At 36.8% G+C, this 25,642-nt stretch overlaps 1 protein-coding gene, 1 non-coding gene and 1 pseudogene across 6 annotated transcripts in view; 1 reads left to right on the top strand and 2 right to left on the bottom strand.

The window, feature by feature from the left end:
* The window catches only part of ARID4B (AT-rich interaction domain 4B), a 183,539-nt gene that overhangs the window by 119,369 nt on the left and 38,528 nt on the right, over nt 1-25,642 (top strand). For 3 of the 5 annotated variants that reach the window (XM_066235546.1, XM_066235555.1, XM_066235585.1), the window contains exons 10-17: nt 2,626-2,702; nt 4,701-4,852; nt 5,397-5,469; nt 9,954-10,048; nt 12,054-12,151; nt 13,813-14,056; nt 14,371-14,546; nt 18,527-18,772. In XM_066235546.1, the coding sequence (XP_066091643.1) occupies nt 2,626-2,702; nt 4,701-4,852; nt 5,397-5,469; nt 9,954-10,048; nt 12,054-12,151; nt 13,813-14,056; nt 14,371-14,546; nt 18,527-18,772 (1,161 nt within the window). The remainder of the gene's footprint in view (nt 1-2,625; nt 2,703-4,700; nt 4,853-5,396; nt 5,470-9,953; nt 10,049-12,053; nt 12,152-13,812; nt 14,057-14,370; nt 14,547-18,526; nt 18,773-25,642) is intronic. The other 2 variants (XM_066235566.1, XM_066235575.1) reach the window with 2 other exon arrangements.
* Nucleotides 7,946-9,623, bottom strand: LOC136320301 (U3 small nucleolar RNA-associated protein 18 homolog pseudogene; annotated as a pseudogene).
* On the bottom strand, nt 15,605-15,711 carry LOC136321593 (U6 spliceosomal RNA). The gene has a single exon (XR_010728741.1). It is a non-coding gene; the product is annotated as a U6 spliceosomal RNA (small nuclear RNA).

Below are 25,642 nucleotides of genomic sequence, written 5' to 3'. Positions count from 1 at the left end.
TTAAGATATTTCCATATTGCTTCTTGATTGGTGTCCTCACTTGCAATTTTTTTCACCTATGGACAGGTGCTTAGAATATGCTGTTCCCACAGGTGAACGTTGAAAAAGAGTAAGGAATGTAAATTTGTGATTTCCACATTGGGCAGCTGCCCAGGCACCCACCTTAAAGAGAACCCTGATTACAAGTGCCATTTTAACAAACGGTTTGCTGAACTCAACAAAAAATTAGGTATCGGTTTTGCCGAACTGGTGCGCACCGGCTGAATCTCACCACTGGTTGTAGTGGTACCTGATGTGTAACATTTACCTTCTGCAGTCATCTGAGCATTAAAAATGGTTGCTATAAAATGTATGTTAAGTGTTAAGAAAGCGATTTTTCTTGTAGAGCTTTTTTAGAACTGAGTTAAGAATTTTTATGGTTTTATTTTCTTTTAAAATTGTGTGACTTTTAAAAAAGAATTGTGTGATTATAAAATCTATACATTTTATACTCTTCCTTATAGGATTCTTTTTTTTTTTTTTTTAAGAGACAGAGTGTCAGAGGGATAGACAGGAATGTTTAAAAAATTTTGATAATCAGAGAAATTTTAGCACTGAATTTGAATACTGGTTTGATGGTATTAAAAAATATACTAATTTTAAAATGTATGATAGTGATATTATATATGTTTTTAAAGAATTTTATAGGTCCATAATGAAGTACCATAAATGAAATTACATAATGTCTTAGATTTGATTCAAAATAATCCATTTGGGGTGAGAAGGAGTAGGTAGGGGTATAAAGGAAGCAGTAATTATGAGTTAATGATTATTGTGGTTGGGTAATGTGTACGTGGGAGTTTATTGCACTACTCAATCTACTTTTGTATGTATTTAAAAATTTTTTAAATAAAAAGTTACAAGAAATAGGCAAGCTGAAAAATATATTTGGAATATTTTTCAGGCTTTTCTGGATTGAATGACACAAACAAAATGCAGAAAAGCTGAATAATGATGTATTAGTGTAAAATAAGAAATGTATAATAGAACCTCTTATAGTTGCTTGCATCTGACCTCTCCTTATGGTTGAAGAGTTACATAAAAGATTTTAAATGGTATGTTAGAAGTTTTCTTGTGAGTCTAAAATTTCAGTTTTAAAGTTATTAAAAGAACATTTACATTATAAACTAGTATCTTTTCTTTTAATATCTAGTACCTTTTCTTTCAATATTAAATTTAGTAATATCCTATGATTATTCCAAGATATGGGCAAATTCTTACTGTTTGCTTTATTTATTGGATTGGTGCATTCTGCTATCCAAATATTTTATTTATTGTTATTTTTAGGATTTCAGGTTTTTAAATTTTATTTATTTATTTTAATTTGGTTTTTTTAAGCAATTAGAAGCATCAGTTCTTTTTTTTTTTTTTTCTCCTGAAGTTGGAAACGGGGAGGCAGTCAGACAGACTCCCGCCTGCGCCCGACTGGGATCCACCCGTGCCCACTAGGGGACGATGCTCTGCCCATCTGGGGCGTTGCTCTGTTGCAACCAGAGCCATTCTAGCGCCTGAGGCAGAGGTCATAGAGCCATCCTCAGTGCCTGGGCCAACTTTTTGCTCCAATGAAGCCTTGGCTGCAGGAGGGGAAGAGAGAGACAGAGAAGGAGAAGGGGAGGGTGGAGAAGCAGATGGGCACTTCTCCTGTGTGCCCTGGCCGGGAATCGAACCTGGGATCCTGCATGCCAGGCCAACGCTCTACCACTGAGCCAACCGGCCAGGGGTGAGAAGCATCAGTTCTTCATTGCAGCAACTTAATTGTTCATTGATAGCTTTCTCATATGTGCCTTAATCAGGGGTCTCCAGCTGAGTCTGTGACCCCTTCTTGCTCAAGCCAGCAACCATGGGGTCATGTCTTGATTCCATACTCAAGCCAAAGACTCTGTGCTCAAGCCAGTGACCACAGGGTTTCGAACCTGGGTCCTTTGCATCCCAGGCGGACACTCTATCCACTGTGCCACTTCCTGTTCAGACAATACTTTTTTTTCTTTAATGTGAGAGAAGGGGAGATAAACTCCTGCATGCGCCCCAACCTGGATCCACTCAGCAACCCCCATTTGGGGCTCAGTTGATGCTTGGATCAACTGAGCTATCCTCAGTGCCTGGGGCTGATGCTCGAACCTATCAGCTACTGGCTGCAAGAGAGGAAGAGAGAAATAAAAGGGAGAGGGAGGATAAAGAAGCAGATGGTTGCTTCTCCTGTGTGCCCTTACTGAGGGTTGAACCTAAGACATCCGCACAGTGGGCCGACATCTTATCCACTGAGCAAACAAACCTGGGCCTATTTCTGTATCTTTAATATTGCTTCTAGCCAGGGACCCTTGATATTTGAGAATACCTTATGTTTATAAAACATCTCTTAAGGTGTTTTTGTTTTGTTTTGTTTTTTGTAGAGGATTACCTATACTGTATATTAATAAGCTGCCTAACATTTTACTTGGAAATTGCAACCATGTGTATAATCACTTTCATTGTAAATGTCAATATTCCCATAATTTCAGTAGCTTTCTGTGGTGTGTAATTAGGCTCTTAATTAATCTTTGTTGTAATCTTTTTTTCCTTTTATCTTTAAAATTGAATAAAACAAAGTACTTCAGTACCAAGAAAGGATGTCCATGAGATTATTAGTGACACTGCACCAAAACCTGATGCTATATTAAAACAAGGTAAGGGTAATCTTGGAATAAATTATAATTAATTTAAAAACTGATAAAATATTTTTGAAGATAGAAATTTCTTGCTCTTAAAAATATTTTTTTACATTGTCTTTAAATTTATACTTGGTTCTCTGACTTTGACTTTTGTAAACCCATGTTTCTTTTTTAATCACAGGTTTCTCTTTTTTTTAGCTCAGTGTTATTTAAAAGTGTGAAACAACTTTACCAGCAGCTATTACTATAGTCTGGCTTTGCCTCTAAAGAACATATTAGTTACTAAGGATGGTAGAAACAGGAATCAAAACAATTTTTTTTTTTCATTTTTCTGAAGCTGGAAACAGGGAGAGACAGTCAGACAGACTCCCGCATGCGCCCGACCGGGATCCACCAGGGGCGACGCTCTGCCCACCAGGGGGCGATGCTCTGCCCATCCTGGGCGTTGCCATGTTGCGACCAGAGCCACTCTAGCGCCTGAGGCAGAGGCCACAGAGCCATCCCCAGCTCCCGGGCCATCTTTGCTCCAATGGAGCCTCGCTGCGGGAGGGGAAGAGAGAGACAGAGAGGAAAGCGCGGCGGAGGGGTGGAGAAGCAAATGGGCGCTTCTCCTGTGTGCCCTGGCCGGGAATCGAACCCGGGTCCTCCGCACGCTAGGCCGACGCTCTACCGCTGAGCCAACCGGCCAGGGCTTCAAAACAATTTTGATATGGCATTTCTCATTGTATTACTTAGTAGTTATAATAAATGCTGTAATTGTATTTCTTACTAGATATTTGCCATTGTAAAAAAAGCTGCTGTGTCAACTAGTTAAAAATGATCAAGAGCCTGACCTGTGGTGGCACAGTGGATGAAGCATTGACCTGGAATGCTGAGGTCACCAGTTTGAAACCCTGGGCTTGCCTGGTTAAGGCACATATGGGAGTTGATGCTTTCTGCTCCTCCCTCTGATCTCTTTCCTCTCTCTCTCTCCTCTCTCTATAATAAAAATGAATAAGTAAAAATTTTTTAAAATTATCAATTTATGGTTTAGAATTTACTTCTCTGTATTGTAAAATGAGAATAAATTCATAGTTTATTTTAATTGAAGCTAATTGAATTAGACTTAACTAGAGATGTAGAGAACATATTTATAGTATATTTCCAGCTATCGTATGTTCATTATAATGGCTCTGTCTGATATGTAATAGTAATACTGTTTAATTGTCATTTGTTGAATAAACAGTTTAAGATTTACCTATCTGTCTGACCTGTGGTGGGGCAGTAATAAAGTGTTAACCTGGAATGATAAAGTCGCTGGTTTGAAATTCTGAGTTTGCCCAGTCAAGGCACATATGAGAAGCAACTACAAAGCAACTAGGAGTTGAGGCTTCTTGCTCCTCTCACTAAAATCAATAAAATTTTAAAATCTTAAAAAGGGGGGGTTACCTACCTTAAAGTTTTTTTTTCTGGACATGCTTAATTTTTTTCAGAGAGAGGAGAGAGAGTGAGAAGCATCAACTTATAGTTGCTTTCACTTTAGTTGTGCATTGATTGCTTCTCACACATGCCTTGACTAGGGATAGGACCTCAAGCTCAAGCTAAGCCAGCGACCCCATGCTCAAGCTGACAAGTCCATGCTCTAGCTCAGCAACTTCAGGATTTTGAACTGATAACCTCAGCATTCTAGGTTGATGCATACACTGTACCACCACAGGTCAGGCTAGACATGCTGAATTTTTGTTTAGGGGAAGAAAACTGCTTTTTTTCTTGTATTTGAACCTAGGTCACCTTCCAGTGGTAGCAGTTTTGCCTCCTATAAATACGGCTACCTTATGCTTAAGACTATTAGGAGTAAATGAGCTGTTCCATGGAGAAATGGTTAGCTCAGTGCCTGGTACACAGCAGATACTTCATAACTATTAGCAGTATTAGCTCAACAATTTTCATTTCTTTATCTTGTTTACTATTTGTAGACTTATTAAATCAGTTGTCTTATTTCTACAGTTTATATAGTTTATGGTCTCTTTACAGCCTTTGATCACGCACTTGAATTTCACAAAAGTAGAACTATTCCTGCTAACTGGAAGACAGAATTGAAAGAAGATAGCTCTAGCAGTGAAGCAGAGGAAGAAGAAGAGGAAGATGATGAAAAAGAAAAGGAGGATAACAGCAGTGAAGAGGAGGTAATTAAAAACAGTTGGGTGCCGCCCTGGCTGGTTGGCTCAGTGGTAGAGCGTCGGCCTGGCGTGCGGGGGACCCGGGTTCGATTCCCGGCCAGGGCACATAGGAGAAGCGCCCATTTGCTTCTCCACCCCCCCTTCCTCTCTGTCTCTCTCTTCCCTTCCCGCAGCGAGGCTCCATTGGAGAGAAGATGGCCCAGTCGCTGGGGATGGCTCCTTGGCCTCTGCCCCAGGTGCTAGAGTGGCTCTGGTCGCAACAGAGCGACGCCCCGGAGGGGCAGAGCGTCGCCCCCTGGTGGGCATGCCGGGTGGATCCCGGTCGGGAGCATGCGGGAGTCTGTTTGACTGTCTCTCCCCGTTTCCAGCTTCAGAAAAATACAAAAAATAAAAATAAAAAAATAATAATAATAATAATTTTATTTGATAAAAAGCCTTTGAAATATTTTAGTATCAGTAGTCTTTGCTGTTGGTAGGAAATCTGCTTGTATGTATTATTAAATGCTTAACTGAGGAAAATAATATTCTATTCTTCTGTGACTAAAATTAGGAAGAAATAGAACCATTTCCAGAAGAAAGAGAAAACTTTCTTCAGCAGTTGTACAAATTCATGGAGGATAGAGGTGAGTGATTTTTTTCCCCATCATTAATGTTGTAGGTATCAGATAAATAGCTAATGTTTTTAAAATAATAATTCTGTTCGTTAACCTTCATGTCACTGGTAATATCACCAGCACCTAGCATTGTATCTGTTCGATAGGAAATGGAATGATGAATTTGACAATATTTTGATTGATAGATATGGCTGTGGACCTATAAATGCCTGTGTTCTGTCCTGTCTTTCTTCACACCCATCAGGAGGACCCCAAAGAGCTTTCATACTAGGAAATAGCAGAGTGGAAATCATAGTAGTACCATTATATTAGCACCTACATAGATGCCACTAGTATAAGGCATCCTTCTCCAAAATCACTGTTTGATATACCTGTGGGTGGGGTGACTGTGTGTGTATCTGCACTGTAAGATGGGCTACAAGTTGTTTTTTTACACTGAATTAATTGGAGTGACACTGGTTAACAAAATTATACAGGCTTCAGATGTACAGTCTACAATACATCTCCATACACCTTATAGAAGTCTTTTTATAAAGACTAAGGGACATAGAACTAACAGAATTAACCTAAACATGGAGAGCCAGAAATAGAGAAATGTAGCAGCATTGCAAGGGGACCTTTGGCTTAGTGCAGTGGTTCTCAAACTATGCGCCAGGGCACACTTGTGTGCCCTAGATTTCCAGGTGCGCCCTATGGTATTCCAGAGAAATACGTGCCTGTTGGGGACCAATAAACCAACAGGGTTTTTTGAGTTTAGCTTTTTGGGGGACAGAGGTGTGGAGAATTGGCTATAAGCTGACAGTCTGCCCAACCCCCCACCTCACTTGCCTGATTAGATTGCAAAAGGCTATTGAGCTGTGGTGCTGGATTGTTTACACTACCCCCCATGTTCCCTGGAAAGACTGGAGGCAAGTTTCTTTTATTTGTTTGGTGTAAAGTTAAGATGATATGTATGGTGGGAGCTTTCTGCACTCAACACAATTAAGAGTAAAATGAGAGGAATTCTTCAATGTATTGACAAGGAAATGAGAGTTTGCCTATCAAACACATGCCCAAACATTGAAGAAATCGCTAGGGATACATCAGGCTCATGTTTCTCATAAACACAAGACTGAAAAAACTTAACACGTTCGCGCCGGAACCTGCTGAATTTACTAAATCTTACTAAGAATATATCTATATATATAAAAAGATAACTTTTTTGTTTTTTTATTTTTTAACCCCTCTTTTTTATGAATTCTAAAAAGCATAACAAAAAATGTAACATAAAGATGTTTTTTAATGTCAGAATAAATTTAATTTTGTCGTATTTATTTCATTTAATTACTATAAAAAGCACGCTTGGACTTTATATTTTTTCTTTAATATTTAACTTAATTATTATAACGTTTCTCAGAAATTTGTATATAGTGTGCCTACAATTATTTGTAGGATTTTAAATGCACCCCGACTTCAAAAAGTTTGAGAACCACTGTCTTAGTGTATTGAATCTGCCTGATGTTTTTGAAGAAATGTATGAGTCGGGAAAGAGGAGTGAGTGCTCACCTTTAATGATGACCTAGTCCTCCAGTAACTATTGGCTCTGTCACTCTCTTGTTTATCTGCTGTTCAGAGTGTAGTTTTCCCTCTCCTGGGAAGATGCTAGCAAGGGAAGGGAGTCAGGAGAGGCAGAAAGCTTTCTAGCTTGAGGAGCAGGACAAAATGAATGAATAATATTTGAGAATGCTACTGTATTTTGGTAGTTAATGAATTTTAAATCCTTGTTTGCATTGCTGATGAGTAGTAGAAGCGGGCTGTTTTTTGCTCTTATAAATCATAGTGGCTACTACAATGTAGTTATTTTTTTCTTTAATATACATTGTCCTTGATTCCGGTGTTATTTCTTTGTATGAATGGAGGCTTGGCTTAAGAAGGTGGCTCTTTCTTAGGTTTTTGTATAAGATAAATAAATAAGTGAAGAAAATGAATAATATCTAATACTAGAACAGTGATGAAATACGATATGCCAGTCATATATTTTTTGGAAAGAGCCATAAGTTGTGTATCTCTGTCATATTGTTTCTTCTGCCTCTTTCTATAGGTTTGATAGCTTGTGTTCCTGTCCTACATTTTCCCATGTTAGAATGAAAGAAAATTATAGCTTTACTCTAGAATCATTTCGAATAGTATATATTATTTAGTAAAATGCAAAGAAAGTTTAATAAAAATAATTCTCATTGTGAAGCAGTTGCCCATTACTTAACACTTTTCAATTCTATCAAAACTTGTTTCCCTGATTTTTAAAATTTTTGTTTTGTTGGTATTTTATTTTGCTTTCTTTGGTATTTATTCTTTAACTCATCAGGGAAATGTATTTGCAATGAATTATATAAAGTTTCAAAAATCTGGTATGAGAAAAAAATTTTTTTTTTCAAACAAAAGTTGCCATGTGTTTATTAAAACATTTCTATTAACTTAAAAATCATTATCCATATCTTCACACATTCTGGAAAGTTTCTGAGAAGATATATCAGGACGGGCTTCTCTTGTGACTCAACCGAACTTCAAATAATGTCTTTAGAAGTCTGAGTAATGGTGAACCTATACATCACGGCCTTGCCCTTTTCATTGCCCAAAGCAAAATAGCCACTTCTTGGAGAAAAATCCATGGTATGAACAAGAGAAAGGTTCTTCTTTTTGAAGACTGGGAAGTTTGAAAACACTGTACAGGAAGGAAGGTGAACCAATCTGACTGCTTCTTTCATTTTTTCTGAAGCAATGGCCAGGATTTCCGTGGTGGGATTGAAGGTCAGAGAAGAAACACCTGTAACCAGGTTCATTATAGCTTTCACTGGCTTTGGGTTTGTTTCCTGGAGACAAGAATCCTGATTGTATATGTTTACCACTCCACAATTAGAACTACAAGCCACATACTGTCCATTCCTAGATGCTGCAGTGCTCAATCCAAACGAACTGCCTTCATCAACAAATCTGTTCAGGCACTTCCTGGAATTCACGTCCCAAACGTAAACTTCCCCATCCCCTGAGGAGGCGAACACTTTCTTACTATCCGAAGAGAATGTGGTTGCAGCAACCCGTCCATTGATTTTCATGCTACCAATCAATTCTTTCGTCTTCATTGACAGCAAATGAAAATATCCAGCAACGCCATTTATGAGCAAGAAGGACCCATCTGGGGAGACTTCGAAGCTCCGTACTATCTTCTCTTTCAAACCTCTCACTTGATGCACAGGAATTAACTTCCCAGCCAGCATATCATAGACATAAAGCACCTTGCTGTGGGTACTTGTAGCTAAAACCTCTTCTCCATTAGCACTAAAACGAGCCTTAAAGATTGGAAACTTTTCCAAATAGATGCTCTGAATTTTAGGATTTGTTTTTCCATCAACCTGAAAGAGCGACACCGAGTTATCCAGAGCCGCGACCATGATCACCTGGGCACAAGGGTGGAACTGCACAGACGAGATCCGAGCAGCAGTAGGGCGTTCGGCATTAGCAGGTTGGCAGTTCTTCATCTTTAAGATTCCTTTAGGAAGAGAAGTTGATGTGGATATGAAATTCCCAGTCCTTTGCAACAAATCATCTTCATCCTCTTCGCTTTCATCAGCTGAAAATGTTTTCCGCTTATTAGTCTCCACCCAGGCAGGCACTCCCCCATGGCTTCCTTGAGGCGCTTCTGATGCTCGTGTTTTGAAAGTTTACTTTCACTGACATTTTTCATGATATCTTTCCGAAAACGATTGTTCATCATGTCAACCATTTCCTCATCATCATCTTCTTCATCCACCCAAACTGGCTTCTTTCGAGGCAGAAAATTATCTTTTGCTTCATTTTCCACTTCTGAGTCACCTGATTCTTCCTGGACTTGAACCCGCGGGCCTCGCAGACGCCGCAGCAGCGCGTCCTCGTTGTCTTCGACGTTGCCAAAGACCAGCTCCTCCAGGCAGCGCTCCACTGCGGGCTTGTCCTCCTCCAGCGCCAGCCGGTTCCGCTGCCTGAGCCGTCTCTCCTCCTCCGCCGCGACTGCGATCTGCGATCGCGGCGGCCGCTGCTCCCCGCCGGGCCGGCGGTCTCCGCTGGGATGAATAAGCAGCCTTTCGGGGCGGCCCGCCCGGCCCCGCTCCGGCTTTCCGGTCCGGCTTCATTCGGGTCTTCTGGTTTGGCCTCGCTCTGGTTCTCCGATCCGGTCTCGTTCGGCTCCTCCCGAGAAAAAATTTTTAATGAAATGGGCTTAAGTAGTAGACTTGTTTTTAATTAACAAGGAGTTTTTACCTTCATATATACAGGGAGGGTGGAAAGTAGATTTATAAGTGTATGTTAAACATGGAGTTTGTTGTATTATTTTCCGTACGAACAACTGTAAACCTACTTTTTGCTCCACTCTGCATGTGTGTGTGCACGTGTGCCCTCTTCATTATATTTGATAATATTTGAATGTTTAGGAACTTAAAATATGTAGCATAACTTTAGTATATTTTGTTTTTTCCTAATAGGCACACCTATTAACAAACGACCTGTACTTGGATATCGAAATTTGAATCTCTTTAAGTTGTTCAGACTTGTACACAAACTTGGAGGATTTGATAATGTAAGTATTACAATTAGAAGAGAAACATGTTTTTAATACATTCTCATCTAAAGTTTTTTATTCTAGTTAATAAAAAATGGAAAGTACAAGTTAGAAACACAGCCAGCTTCCTCAGCCCAAATTTAAATTTAATTAAAGATTTTTAAAAATGAACTTTCTGCCTGACCAGGTGGCGCAGTGGACAGAGCATCGGACTGGGATGCAAAGGACACAGGTTTGAGACCCCGAGGTTGCCTGCTTGAGCACGGGTTCATCTGGTTTGAGCAAAGCTCACCAGCTTGAGCCCAAGGTTGCTGGCTTGAGCAAGGGGTCACTTGGTTTGCTGAAGCCCCACAGTCAAGGCACATTTGAGAAAGCAGTCAATGAACAACTAAGGTGCACCAGCAGGGGTTTGGTGCTTTTCATCTCTCTTCCTGTCTTTCCGTTCCTCTCTCTGTCTCTGTCTCTGTCACTAAAAACAAACAAAAAACTTCCTGAGCACCTATGTATGGCTGAGTCACAGCAGAACTGTACGGATGAGAAATTTTGCTCTTTATGTCTCCACTAGGCTGCAGACACCTTTGGAGCAGGGATCTGTGTTAGTATGCTTTATATATTTACCTTCATCCACTGTGCCTGATATTTATGAAACATTTCATCTATATATGTGGATAGATTTATAAACATGCAGAAAATCTTTTTTTGAACTAAAGAAATTATCTTAAGATTGCCATGATGTATAGTGAACATGTAATTAAGACTATTCTGGCCTGACCAGGTGGTGGCGCAGTGGATAGACCATCAGACTGGGACACAGAGGACCCAAGTTCGAAATCCCAAGGTCACCGGCGTGAGTGCGGGCTTATCTGGCTTGAGCACAGGCTCACCAGCTTGAGCGTGGGGTCGCTGGCTTGAGCATGGGATCATAGACATGACCCCATGGTCGCTGGCTTGAGCCCAAAGGTCACTGGCTTGAAACCCAAGGTTGATGGTTTGAGCCCAAGGTTACTGGCTTAAGCAAGGGGTCACTCACTTTGCTTAGTGTCCCCCCCATCAAGGCACATATAAGAAAGCAATCAATGAACAACTAAGGTGCCGCAATGAAGAATTGATACTGTCATCTCCCTTTCTGTCTGTCCCTATTCGTCCCTCTCTCTGTCTCTGTCTCTATCACAAAAAACAAAAAACTTTTCTGTGAAACAAATTTCTGTAGAAAATACTTCAGTAAAAACTATAGAGAACTGCTTTGATTTTGGGACATAATACATCATTTAAAATTTTCTATCGGCCCTGGCCGGTTGGCTCAGTGGTGAAGCGTCAGCCTGGCGTGCGGAAGTCCTGGGTTCGATTCCCGGCCAGGGCACACAGGAGAGGCGCCCATCTGCTTCTCCAACCCTCCCCCTCTCCTTCCTCTCTGTTTCTCTCTTCCCCTCCTGCAGCCGAGGCTCCATTGGAGCAAAAAGATGGCCCGGGCGCTGGGAATGGCTCCTTGGCCTCTGCCCCAGGCGCTAGAGTGGCTCTGGTCGTGACAGAGCGATGCCCCGGATGGGCAGAGCATCGCCCCCTGGTGGGCGTGCCGGGTGGATCCTGTTCGGGCACATGCGGGAATCTGACTGCCTCCCCATTTCCAGCTTCAGAAAAATACAAAAAAAAATTTCTATCTCTGTTTCTTCCTTGTAAATTTGGATATAGGAACCTAGATCTTTTCTTATTTACTATAGCAGGATTTACTTAAAAGTCAAATGATCTAATATATCAGCATTTTTAATTCTCTGAGATTTGTTAGAATACTAAAACTTACAAATATTGTAAAATAACTTCTAAAAATTTATTGTGTTGACATGGTTTCAAGTGTCCCTCTCAATTAAAATAATTTTTGATTTAGAATGTATTGTGATTGATATTTGTCTTCCCTTTGAGACTAGAACCAATAAATATAAACATATATTTATATACTATATTTATCAAAATCTTTATTATATTTCTACATTTAAATTGAGAGTTTTTAATTCACTTTGTCCATTAGATTGAAAGTGGAGCTGTTTGGAAGCAAGTCTACCAAGACCTTGGAATTCCTGTCTTAAATTCAGCTGCAGGATACAATGTTAAATGTGCTTATAAAAAGTAAGTTGTATACTTGATGTAGCTATATTCTGTAGTATCTAGAAAGCAAGATGGAATTTATCACATAACTGAAGCTAATATTTCTTCTAAGAAATTAGATATTTTTGCTAGAGTAATCACTCTATTATAATAAAGCATTTTTTTTCTTTTTATTGAATGTATTGGTGTAACACTGGTTAACAAAGTTATACAGGTTTCAGGTGTAGAATTCTACAACACATCATCTGTACACTGTATTGTGTGTTCACCACCTGAAGTCAAGCCTCATTCATTAGTATTTACCCTTACATGCTCCTCTCCTCTCTCCCCCCTCCCCCACAGCAATCACCACACTGTTGTCTATACTTGTGAGTTTTTTCTTTTCTTTTTTTTGCTCAATCCCTTTACTCTCCTCCAACCCCCTGCCCTCCCACCTATTAACCTGCTCTTTATCTAGAGTATATTCTGTAAATACTAGATCTTTGAGATATTCTGTGAAGAAGGTTTTTGTGGTCAAGTAAATTTGAAAAGTACTGTGTAGAGGTTAAGATGCCCAGGTTTTAAAATTTAGATAAACTCAAGTTTGAATCCTGGTTTTCCTTTTGGTGTCCTTGGAGCATTTATTTGTTCTCCTAAGCCTCAGTTTTCTCATTTTAGACTAGGATAATACTCTTTGCCTCATAGGATTAATATGATGACTAATTGAAATTTTACATGTACTAAGAGGCCCAATGTCTGCCTGACCAGGTGGTGGCACAGTGGATAGAGCATTGGACTGGGACGCAGAGGACCCAGGTTCGAAACCCCAAGGCCGCTCGCTGGTTTGAGCATGGGCTTATCCAGCTTGAGAGAGGGATCACTGGCTTGAGCATGGGATCATAGACATGACCCCATGGTCACTGGACCCCACAGCTCAAGATTGCTGGCTTGAGCCCAATGTTGCTGGCTTGAACAAAGGTCACTCACTCTGCTGTAGCCTCCCAGTCAAAGCACACATGAGGAAGCAATCAGTGAACAACTAAGGAGCTGCAACGATGAATTGATGCTTCTCATCTCTCTCCCTTCCTGTCTGTCTCTCTCTCTCTCTCTCTCTCTTTCTCTCTCTTTAATCAAAAAAGAATGTCCATGTGTGACATATAAGAAAGCATTCAACAAAGAGATACTATTACTAGCCCTTCTAATAGATACTGTTGTTGCAGTTACTATGTTTAAGATTATGTTTGTATTTTTACTTACAGCATAGTTTTTTTATAATGAATTTTTTCTTTGAAAAATATTTTTATTTGGGTTAAAAAGATTGAGAAAAACTGAATTAGAATAAATTGGAATATTAATATGGCTCAAATCTGAACACGTTTTTAAAAACCACAACTTGGGCCTGGCTGGTGGTGCAGTGGATAGAGCATCATCCTAGAGCGCCTAGGTCACTGGGTTCGATCCCAGGATCTCTGACTCAATTCTGGGGTCTCTGGCTTGATCCCAAGGGCACCAAATCAAGCCTCCATAAGGACACATGTGAGAATCACTCCATGGCACAACTACATGGAACAATGAGTTAATGCTTCTTTCTCTCTCCCTGCCTCTCAAAAAAACAAACAAAACAATAGTCACCTGAAAAAACAGAACTCTACAATAATGTTTCTAAATGTTTTTCCAAATGTAATTTCTATTCATGTTTCCAGATACTTATATGGTTTTGAGGAGTACTGTAGGTCGGCCAATATTGAATTTCAGATGGCACTGCCAGAGAAAGTTGTTAACAAGCCATGTAAGGAGTGTGAAAATGTAAAAGAAATAAAAGTTAAGGAAGAAAATGAACCAGAGATCAAAGAAATAAAGATTGAAGAGGAGGAAAAGAAAATACTAAAAGAAGAAAAGCCTACTGAAGAGGATATTGAAAGAAAGGAAATTATTAAACCTTCTCTGGTAAATTCAGATATTGTCCTTTGCCACCTTTGATACATTTTCTACATCCTCTATAAAGTTTTTGTAGTTAACTTATTGTATAATTTTATACTTTATTGTTTGTGCATTTTCTTCAGTAAGTGCTATTTTTGTGTTTAAAATAGCTGTTTGCTTTTTTTGCCTAGTGTTTTAGGGACAGCAGGAGCTTCTTGAAATAACTAATAATTTTCTCAATATTAGTATTGGTTGGTACCTCCTTTTACTAACAATTATGTCATTAAATTAGGTTGACAGTATTTACTTTTGTTGGTTTAGTTCCTCTGATCTTTTTCTAGGGAAGTAAAAAGGGTTTATTAGACTCCATACCTACACAAACTGATCATGAAAAAGAAGGTAACATAAAGAAAACACAAGAGAATGAAAATCTGGATGATAAGGATGATGAGACAACTCGGGTAGATGAATCCCTCAGCATAAAGGTAGAAGCTGAAGAAGAAAAAGCAAAATCTGGGTAAGAAATTTGTTTTTGGTTAAGATGCATTTTGGCTGAATGAATTTTTGTAATTTGCTCTTTTTATGTATGTATGTATGTATGAATCTAAATTTGATTGACAAAAGATAGAATAATTGATTTACATTTGTTATGTAAATAGCATTTGCCTTCTTTCAGAGACCCTACTGATACAAATTTGTAGCAAACATATATTTTTCATTCATTCTTCTTGCTCTCATCATGGAAATTTATAATATTTTGAGCTAGAGAAAAGTACTACTTACTACATTAAGCTCTGCTAATCAGATAATACAAATTTGGGGAAATGGCTTTCTCCGGTGTGTTCTAGATGGTATGTTGGCTGTAGATTTTGACAGTAGTATTCACTTCTTAAGCAAAATGTAAGAATGGAAAAGTGCTAATAATTGGTTTTTAAAGGCCAAAATTGTTATTCTGTGTTTTATGTGACAATAGCATTTACTTGTTTTAGTCAGTTTGGAATGGAGAATTATTTAACTATGCAATGTCTGCACTGCCAGTAGACCATTGGATATTGGATCCGTGCTTTATAGGTGATCTTTGGTGTCTACTATTATTTCTGAGGTCTAAAAATCCCTAAACATTCCTCATTGTTAGTGGTCCATTTAAATAAGTATAACCAAAATTATTTTGACCGTTTTAGTCTTTTTCTGAAATTTAGTTGCAGCATGAAGCCTAGGAGGGAGGAGGAAAAAAAAGAAAAACATGTTTAGATGAATATAGTAAAAGATGTTTGTTATCTTTGTTACATATCTGCCTGTATAAATGTATATTACAACTATTAAGTAACTTAGTAAGTGTTCATCTTTTTGCCTAAAATCTTTTGTTCATTTGTGGTCTTCTGGAATTTTGTCCTGAGAACACAGATAAACTTGAAAGAAATAAAAACTGGGTTTAGATGACTGCAGTAGAAGTGTTTGTTCATTGTACTTGGTTGTAATTCTCTGTGTGTGAATGTTCATTTCAAGTTTTTCATGCTGCTACTGGAGACTCTTAGTTAGGATTCAGCTTTTTGTCTAAAATCTGATTTTTTTTTTTTAAATATGGAACGCTTCACAAATTTGGATGTCATCCTTGCGCAGGGGCCATGCTAATCTTCTCTGTATCGTCCCAATTTTAGTATATGTGCTGCCGAAGCGAGCACTAAAATCTGATTTTTAAATCTGCAGATATTTCTGGAGCATCTACTATGTGGAAGGCATTATGATAATTTTTAAAATTAGTATTTTTAAAAGCTTAATTTTAGTATAAACTGTATTTTATAGGTTTATATTAATTCATTTAATTCTTCAGCTGTGTGGCTTTTTTACTTAATACAAATATTTATGCAGATATCATACCTCAGACTGAAATGATCCTGTTATGACTGCCCTAATTTGATGGACGTTCTGTGTAAGCATTTATCTGTTAGAAATGTCCAAAAGTGATTTCTGACTTTTATTAGATTAGTGTGCGACAGGAAATTTTACAATGATAAAGAAATAATATTTAAATATTTCTCCAGTATATAAATGTTCTCTGAGTAATTAGCTACTAAAAGAACTTTTAATAACCTACCTCCATATTCCAGGTATGTGAGACTAAATACGGTAATTTATCTAAAATGCCTGGTTCAGTGTCTGGCCCAGAGTAGGTATTAATAAGTTATAGCTTTTTTTCTTTTGATTTGTTCCATTGTAAGGAATATGGCATCGAACTGAGAAAATTTGATATTTATTTGTGAATTCAGATGAAAAATCCACTGATACATTATTTCCCAAAATGTAGTTGTCTGAAGATAACAAAACGTGCGTACGTCTCTGTGTGCCTGTGTGTAATGTACTTTATTCATCAACTTAATTTATTCAGCCTATGTGCTGTTTGTACGTATCTGCGTGTACTTTCAGAGGCTATCTTTCTTGAATCTTTTTCAGTGCATTTGCCACTGAATTCTTAGAATAGAAAAATTATTTTCTATGGCTGATTCAAGCCAATAAATTGTGTTGTCTGTTTCTTTATAGTTCAGTATATTAGTTACATGACTTATATTTGGTTTGTGCCTCAAGCTGATATAAATGTGAGATTTTAATTTTTTATTGCTTTGACTTATAATACATAGTATTAGGTTTTTATTCCAGATTAAATAAAAATTGCTCTGGCTACCACTTAAAATAGGATTGTGCTTGCAATTCTTGGCATTTAGCAGTTGTGTCCAGTGCATTATATAATGTAAAATATAGTTTTTTCAAATTTTTCATTTTAACAAAAATTTAAGCTTTTTATTTTATATCTCTTTTCTCTTATAATGAAATGCATAATGTCTCTTCTTTTGTTGTGGTCACTGCATTATATTTCCTTTCCTCCCTGATAGTCTAACTTTTCATTGTTATGTATGTGATATCTATTTACATATAAAGCATTTATTTAGACGGTAACAATAGCTTATTATTAATAACACCCTTTCTGATTATTTGTTAAATATTTTAGCCTTACTAATGATTCTTTCATTATAGAGATGTTATGTATTTTTAATAACAGAGTTCATATTGTTTATCTGAGATTATAGCTGGTTTCATTTAGGCTTTAATATTTAAGTACTTATTCATTTGACTGTAGATGAGGCTTTCAAATAGGAATAATTCTTGAGAATCTTTGTGGACTTGGTGATGTATTTCAGAGGAGATTGACATATTTGGTACTTTTGTGAACTCAGACTTAATTTCACAAGTCTAGTACGCTTCCCTTCATCCTTCACTGTGGGAGGAGAGAAGTAGAAGAATAACTGTTGTAGTGCTGCTTGTGTTAGTATTTATAGATTATTTCTGTTGCATATACAAATTGGTAAAATGTTACTGCTAAAAAGGTTGCGTATAAGAATATAAAACTGAAATTATCAGTGGAGGTTGGCTTTTGTATAAATATTATTTCTATTAACTTAAAGCTTAATTATATAGCTGTCTTGTGATTCTGTCTTATGATATTTATTCGTTTGTCAGCTATAATGTAATGGATAGATTCTTTTTGAGAGAAAACTATTGTACTAAGTATAGACATGCAGAGCAGATAAAAACTAAAAATAGTTGAATTTTTTATTCTAATTTAAAGTACTAAAGCTTTGGTTTTTTTAATATAGTGCTTGGAGAGATCTAAAGCTTTGGTTTTTTTAATATAGTGCTTGGAGAGATCTATAATTTGATATTCTCTCCAATTTGTTTAATACACATTTGTGGCTAATATGAAATGAATGTGAATACTCAATTTTAGATAGTGTATGATATTGAGAAGATAAAAATGGTTGCATTGCTGCTTCTGAATGGTTTAACCTTTAGTTTTATCCAAACATTAAAGTTGAGAGAGTTGGTAGAGAAGAATTTCAGTGCATATGTAGTAAAGAGAGCAGAAATTGTGGTGAAGTATAGAAAAGAAAGAAGAAACATAATGTGAAATTAGAATATATTTATGAAAGGTAAAATAATATTTTAGTTACTATATGCCATTTGAAAATTTGGTTGGAGCACTTTTTAAAGTTATTTAAGAATAGCCATTGGCTAGTAAATATTTTTGTTGTAGGCATCCTGAAGCTGGAAATATTTAATAAAAATATTTTAGTCAGAAAATGGTTATATGGTGTAATGATTTTTGTATTTGTCAACTGAGATATAAAACACTTTTATAATAAAACATAAGAAAATTGTTATAGTCACCATTTCTAGTTTCCTGCTTTGCAGCACAACTTCTGTTCTTCTGGCTGTTGGAAATTTTCTTTTAATGTACTTATTTTTCAATGTTCATTTTTCTCTAAATGTATCTTTTCTGTACAGTGTTAGTTTTTAATAAGTTGAAAATCAGAGAATTTCATACACATGGAACCTGCTGTTCCCGGAACAATCACAGCCACAATTTTTATCAGTTTATGTGGTTTGGAACTGAAAAGCTTATGAAGTATCTTTTATTAACTGCAATTTTTTAAACCTTTCAAGAGATGAAACGAATAAAGAGGAAGATGAAGATGATGAAGAAGCAGAAGAGGAGGAGGAGGAAGAGGATGAAGATGATGATGACAACAATGAGGAAGAGGAGTTTGAATGCTATCCACCAGGCATGAAAGTCCAAGTGCGGTATGGACGAGGGAAAAATCAAAAAATGTATGAAGCTAGTATTAAAGATTCTGATGTCGAAGGTGGAGAGGTCCTTTACTTGGTGCATTACTGCGGATGGAATGTGAGGTAACTTGAGTTTTAGCTAGTGATTGCTACCTAAAAACACTTATAAAATAATTTCCTATTTTAAAATTTAACAAATTATAGGCTTATTAGTATTTTAATTAAGATCATAGCACCATATAAAAAATATATAGTTTTCATCATGTAAATGCCTCGCTTAGTAACTTCCGACCTACTGTTTTCAATACTTAGAAAATATCCTTAATATCTAAAAAAATGAAGTCTACACAATTGATTTTTATATTAAATATATAGATTAATAAAAGCAACATTTTGGTGAGATTATAGGAAAATCTCTTACAAATGTGAAAGAGGTTTGCACTTCTTGATATTAATAAGCCAATTAATTATCAGACTTCTTGCTCTCTTGCATTTTCAACTACCTTGCCATAGTAACCTCTTCGTAATCTTAAGCCATCGAATTTCTTTCCTTCAGCCATCATATTTATTTCAGTTGGCAGAGATTTTAAAGTTGATGTTTTAAGAAGCCTTAGCTGTTTCAAGAAGGCCTTCTCTTTAACAGTGCTTGCATTACAGCATTTTCAGAAGCCTCAGAAATTTGTTTTCATGTTTGAAACAATATGGTTGCCATGGAAGCAGGTCTGCCTAACTAGAGTGCACTTTCTCACTTCTCCTAACCAAGGGAACCGAAGTCTTTTTTCTTATACACGTTTCCTTTGGTTTATCCAAAGGAATTTTGTGTTTTCATTTTATTCAAAGTTTGTCAGTTTTGTGATCTGATCATTTAGCTGTCTTTTAAGAAAAACATTTCATTTTGGAATGTTTAGTGTTTTATTTGAAATACAGCCTATGATAGAGTTTGTAGCCCTTGGAAAGTTAACCATAGAAGTTTTAGGTGGTGGTTTCATGGTATGCCTCTAGTGTCTTCAAGGAGGAAGACAGTTCTTATTCTTGATATTTAAGTTGTATTTTGTGATTTGGGAATTTACTAAGAAAGCATCTCAAATATTCTTTTTTGAAAAAAATACTCGGCCTGACCTGTGGTGGCGCAGTGGATAAAGCGTCGACCTGGACTGCTGAGGTCGCTGGTTTGAAACCCTGGGCTTGCCCGGTCAAGGCACATATGGGAGTTGATGCTTTCTGCTCCTCCCCCACTTCTCCTCTCCCTCCCCCTCCCCCTCCCCCTCCCCCTCCCCCCTCCTTCTCTCTCCCTCCCCTTCCCCCTCCCTCTCTCTCTCCCTCTCCCCCTCTCCCTCCCTCCCAAAATGAATAAAAAAAATACTCTGTTTCTTAAAAGTACACTTTGTATTGTCCTTTTGCAGCAATAGGAAGCTCTATAAACATGTCTAATTTGATTGCCTTTCTTATTTGAGGAAGTACAATTCTGATCCATTCTGAAGCTTGAAAAACAGTAGCAACTTATACATAAGGAAATGTTTAGGAGTTGGTTTGCTTTTTTTGGAGACTTGTTTTTTATTTCTAACCAACTAGATTAACAGAGTTTTGAATTTTAAGAATTTCTATCATCAGTATTATCCTCAAACAACTTTTCCAGATGCTACTTTTAACATTGTGTATAAATTATCCCTTTTTCTATTGGTTCTTATGCTGCCTCTATGGTACATGATTTTTTTTATCTGAAGGGCTGGCTAGTAATGATATATTTAAAGGAAGACATTTGAAATCTCAGCTATAGATGCTATAAGATTGTTTTGCCCAGTTTTTTGATATTTAATTATTTTGATTCTAATAAATGATCTTATTAAATATAAAAATGTAGAGAGAGTTCCATTTTTGCCTAGGGTCTAAATGGTGAATGTTAGTTTAAAGTTAGGAGAGAATTGAGTCAGCAAAAATGAATAATTACTAAATAACACCCACAAGGTAGATAAGAGCCACATCATCTTTTGCCCTTTCCTGTCAATTCTTCTTCTGGTTATTTTGCTAGTTTATATAACAAGATAGTTTTCCTGGCAGCCTCTACAAAATGCTTTAAATTTTATGATGGATGGGTAGAATTTAGGCATTCTCTATCTTTCACTATAATCAGAGCTTGCTTATTTTCTATTATTTGTCTCATTAAACAGAAAAGGTTCTGTGTGTATATGAATTGAGACATTCATAAAATTATTCTGCAATTAAAATATAACTTTCTGTTTTGTTAAGAAAAGATTGACTAAAGGAAAAAATCCTATCCTAGGAGCACTTGGATTTTAGATTAGAAAAAATGTTCAGATTTCCGCTTTGAAATTGATAGTGGGTTGGGTAGGATAACGGAAGATTTTAAATTGAGGCATTCAGGTTTTTAATAATATAGAGAGGAAAATGAGAACTAGTTCAGCAAGACATGTTTGTATCACTGAGAAGGATGCAGTCTGCACCTGACAATTCAAGCATTTTATAGTGTGAACATTGAAAAGAAGAAAACTTAACCATCTTGGTGAAGACCTGTAGGGTGGATCTCTGCACACTTCAGCATCATAGAGAAAACAACTGTGCTTCAGTAGATTAAGCAGTTAATTTTCTTAGAGTTGATATAACAGTATTCCTCTTTCTCTCTGCAAATAACCGAAGTCTGTCCTGTTGATGAATAAGAAATCACTTTTGGGGGAGCATTTGAGATCTTGCCCCTTGGCATATATCATCAGTATGGCTCAAATAAAATCTTACAAGAAAAGAAAAGAAATCATGTATGATTTTTGCTGCTCCTTCATGTCTGAAGCTATCTAATGAGGACTGCAACAAGTCCTCATCAATTCTACACCTCTTTTTATATTATTTTGGGGAATTCAGCTTAATCTCTGAATTTACACTTGGGAAGTGAAATTAAAAATGAAGATTTATGCATTGAAGGTTCATGAAAATAGTTTATCTTCAGTGGCAGCCTTTCATTACAGTAGCAATTTAGAAGATTTCATGTGGAGCTATTTATAGGAGTTTGGTGTGTTCTGAAACATTATTTCTAGCAAACAGGTTTTTCTTAAAAAGAAAATATCTTGGTTTTAAAAAATACTGTTTTTCTTGTAATTTCTACTTTCTTTTTTTAAGTGCTATATAAATCTTTACATTAATACAATTTTTATACCGCTATTTCACAATTGAAAAATACTAATTTTTGTTAAACAAAGGATAGTGTTTGAACTGATTTATTTGTTAATAATGAAAAAAAAAGACATTTTTACATGCTTACTTTCATTTTACTGGAAATAGCCAGAACTCTGGATGATAAACAACATAAAAACTTACAAATAGTGTGGTATTGATACATAATTTTTCAGATATTGTGACCATACATAAAACTATTGTCCAAAACTATGGGACTTACAAAGTCACTATATGCTTAGACTAAGTACATGCTTTTTCATAAATTTTTAAAACTTCTAAAAATAGCCTTCACTCTAGAAAAAATGGGAAAATACATAAAAGTAGGAAGATAAGATTATTAATATTGTAATGTGTTCTCTCAGTCTTTTAAAAAGTAGATCTTTTTAAAATTATAGTTATACTCCAGTAATTTTTAATAGTAGGCTCTCTGTTATATTTGTTTTATTTTCTCTTAGCAATGTTTTTTGCAAGTTTTTCATGTCATTAATTTCAGGTTTCTAAGTCATTTCATAAACGTGGGATTGATTTTTGAAAGTAAAATCACACTTTGTAATAGACCTACTGTAAATTCTGTTACATGTATTGTTTTTCTCCTTTTTTATAACAACTATTCTTGTTCATTAATACAATTAAGTGCATTGAAACTATCTATATACTGCTTGGCATGGGTTTTAAAATACATCAATATTTTATGTATTGATACTGATTTGGCTTTCCATAATCAAGAATTTGGGAATTTGATTAGGGAATAATATTATTATGGGTTTTTTTGTTGTTTTTTTGAGAGAAAGAGACAGACAGACAGGAAGGTAGAGAGATGAGAAGCATCAGGTCATAGTTGTGTCACTTTAGTTGTTCATTGATTGCTTTTCATACATGCCTTGACTGGGGACCTCAAGCCGAGCCAGCAACATCAGACTCAAGCCAGCAACCAGTGGATCAGGTTGATAATCCCATGCTCAAGACTCTGACCCCGTGCTCAAGCTGGTGAGCCTGCATTCAAGCCAGATGAGCCTGCACTCAAGCCAGTGACTTTGAGGATGTAAACTTGGGACCTCAGCATCTGAGGTTGATACTCTTATCTACCGCGCCACCACCTGTCAGGCGGGACTATTAATTTTATATTGAAGATCAACAACAGTGAAGGATACCCTTATGTAAAAGAGAAAAGAGACTAAAATTTCAACTGTAAAACTCTTGAAGTGAGAACAGTTCATTCTATTTCATATTACAAATTACAGAAAATAAGATAATTAGACTTAAATACATTACTTGAAATAAAAATGTATTTTATTTTTTAAAATATCTTATTTCTCTTAGCAAATTGGCTCCTCCTTGGAAGGAATGTGTGTGGAGGAGTACTAATAAAAAATTTTGACAAATGGGTTCAATCCCACTTTTTCTGAACATTCAGTTGCTTTTTATCAAACATTATTTCTGTATTTGGCAAATGTAACTTCAACATCTATGTGCCAAATACTATGTTTGGCACTAAAGATACAAAGAAATGGTACTTGTGAAGTAATTTATTGTCCAGGATAAGGAATTACCTCACCAGAATGTGCAATCCATGGATCAATCCTACCACCCCTCTTTGCAATGCCCTGAGCCCTCTCCTCAGTTTGCTTACATTCTTCAGTCACTTGCTAGAATCATTTTTGTATTTCTTTTACCCTAGCCTCTTCTGTTGCTCTGTAGTACTCCCTGGCAAAACCACAGAAACCTGATTAAATCTAACTTTCCACTCCTGCCTACACCTGTGCAGCTGATTGTGGCTAGAGGAAAGCAGACAGCCACACTGAGTGGCTTTATCTGCAGTTCATGACTGTGAACCTCAAGTAGGCACTATATGTTCTTCCATATACTCTCCTGTTTTCTTGGAAGACTATTTTATACTGCTTCCTTTTTAAGGGAGTGTTTATTTATTTATTTATTTAAATATAATTGACTAAAACATTATAGTAGTTTCAGGTGACTTGGTATTTGTATATAGTGTAAATGATCACTACGATAAGTCTAAGTAACATCTGTCACCATAAAAACAGCTGCAGCTCTTTTTCTTACTTATTTTCCTTTTCTACCTTTCTCAAAATTAAAAAATTATTCCGTTGTCCTATCACTTGTCTCTCTTGTTTGTCTTTGTGTGTTTTCTTCCTTCTAATTGTTCCCTCCTTTCCTCCTGATATCTATTTTAACTTTTTTAATGTTATTTTTCTGTTTTTTGAGTCCTAATTTGAGTTGATTTTCTGATAGTGAATTTTCTCAAATTATATTTTGGAGCCAAAAGGATTTGACTTCCTGGAATATAACTTCCATCTAGAACTATGGGTAAATTTTTTTTTCAGTGTTCAAGCTTTCTATATCAGGACCACATTACTTCACATTATGAAAGTACATCTAATTTTAAAACATGAATAAAAGTTCCAATGCCATATTCATTCTGTTAATAACCCTTACCATATCTAGAACAGTATGTGCCTGGCACGTGACAATTAATAAATGAATATTGAACTAAATTGGACATCCTGGCAACAGAATGGGAGTAGAGCGGAAGTTAAGATCAAAATAAAAAGGATTGGTTTATAAAAGTCATACCTATAGAATATAGAGGCTAATGGATTGGGGCAGTTGTGACCAGTTTTCTGGGTACCTGTCAAACTGTTTTCCAGAGACTACACCACTCTTCATTCTTAACTAGCAGTGTATTAGGGTTCCAATTTTTCCATATTCTCACCATTTATATTTCATTTAAAATATGTTTATTATAGCTAGCCAAGTGGTTGTCTCATTGTGATTTTGTGTGTGTGTGTGTGTGTGTGACAGAGAGAGAGGGACAGACAGGAAGGGAGAGAGATGAGAAGTATCAATTCTTTGTTGCGGAACCTTAGTTATCCATTGATTGCTTTCTCATATGTGCCTTGACTGGGGAGGCTACAGCAGAGTGAGTGACCCCTTACTCGAGCCAGTGACCTTGGGTCCAAGCTAGTGAGCCTTGCTTGCTCAAACCAGATGAGCCCGCACTCAACCTGGGAACCTCAGGGTCTCAAACCTGGGTTCTCCATTTCCCGGTCTGACACTCTGTCCACTGTGCCACCACCGCCAAGTCAGGCTCATTGTGATTTTGATTTGCATTTCCCTAATAACTTGTCATGTTGAGCATCTCTTTTCATGTGCTTATTAGCTGTTGATGTATCTTCTTGGGGAAATGCCTGTTTAAGCCCTTTGCTGATTTGATTATTGTTGTTGAGTTCTTTATTTGATGTGTTAATTCCCTATCAGATATATGAATTGGCCTGACCAGGCGGTGGTGCAGTGGATAGATTGTAGGACTGGGATGCAGAGGACCCAGGTTCGAGACCCCGAGGTAGCCAGCTTGAGCACGGGTTCACCACCAGCTTGCATCCAAGGTTGCTGCTCAAGCAAGGGGTTACTCGGTCTGCTGGAGGCTCATGGTCAAGGCACATATGAGAAAGCAATCAATGAACAACTAAGGTCTTGCAAAGAAAAACTGATGATTGATGCTTCTCATCTCTCTTCGTTCCTGTCTATCCCTCTTTCTGACTCTCTCTCTGTCCCTGTAAAAAAAAAAAAAAGATATATGAATTGAAAATATATATTTCCTTCTATTCTGTGAGCCCCCAGATGTCCTTTCATTCTCTTGATAGTGTCTTTTGATATATAAAAGTTTTATATTTTTAATGTTTTATTTACTGATTTTGATAGAAGAAGAGAGAAAAAGTGAGATAGAAACATCATTTGTTGTTCCACTTATTTATGCATTCATTGGTTGGTTCTTGTATGTACCCT

Source organism: Saccopteryx bilineata, chromosome 1, assembly GCF_036850765.1.
Source record: "Saccopteryx bilineata isolate mSacBil1 chromosome 1, mSacBil1_pri_phased_curated, whole genome shotgun sequence".
Taxonomy (NCBI): Eukaryota; Metazoa; Chordata; class Mammalia; order Chiroptera; family Emballonuridae; genus Saccopteryx; species Saccopteryx bilineata.
This window is presented reverse-complemented; position numbering and strand designations above follow the sequence as displayed.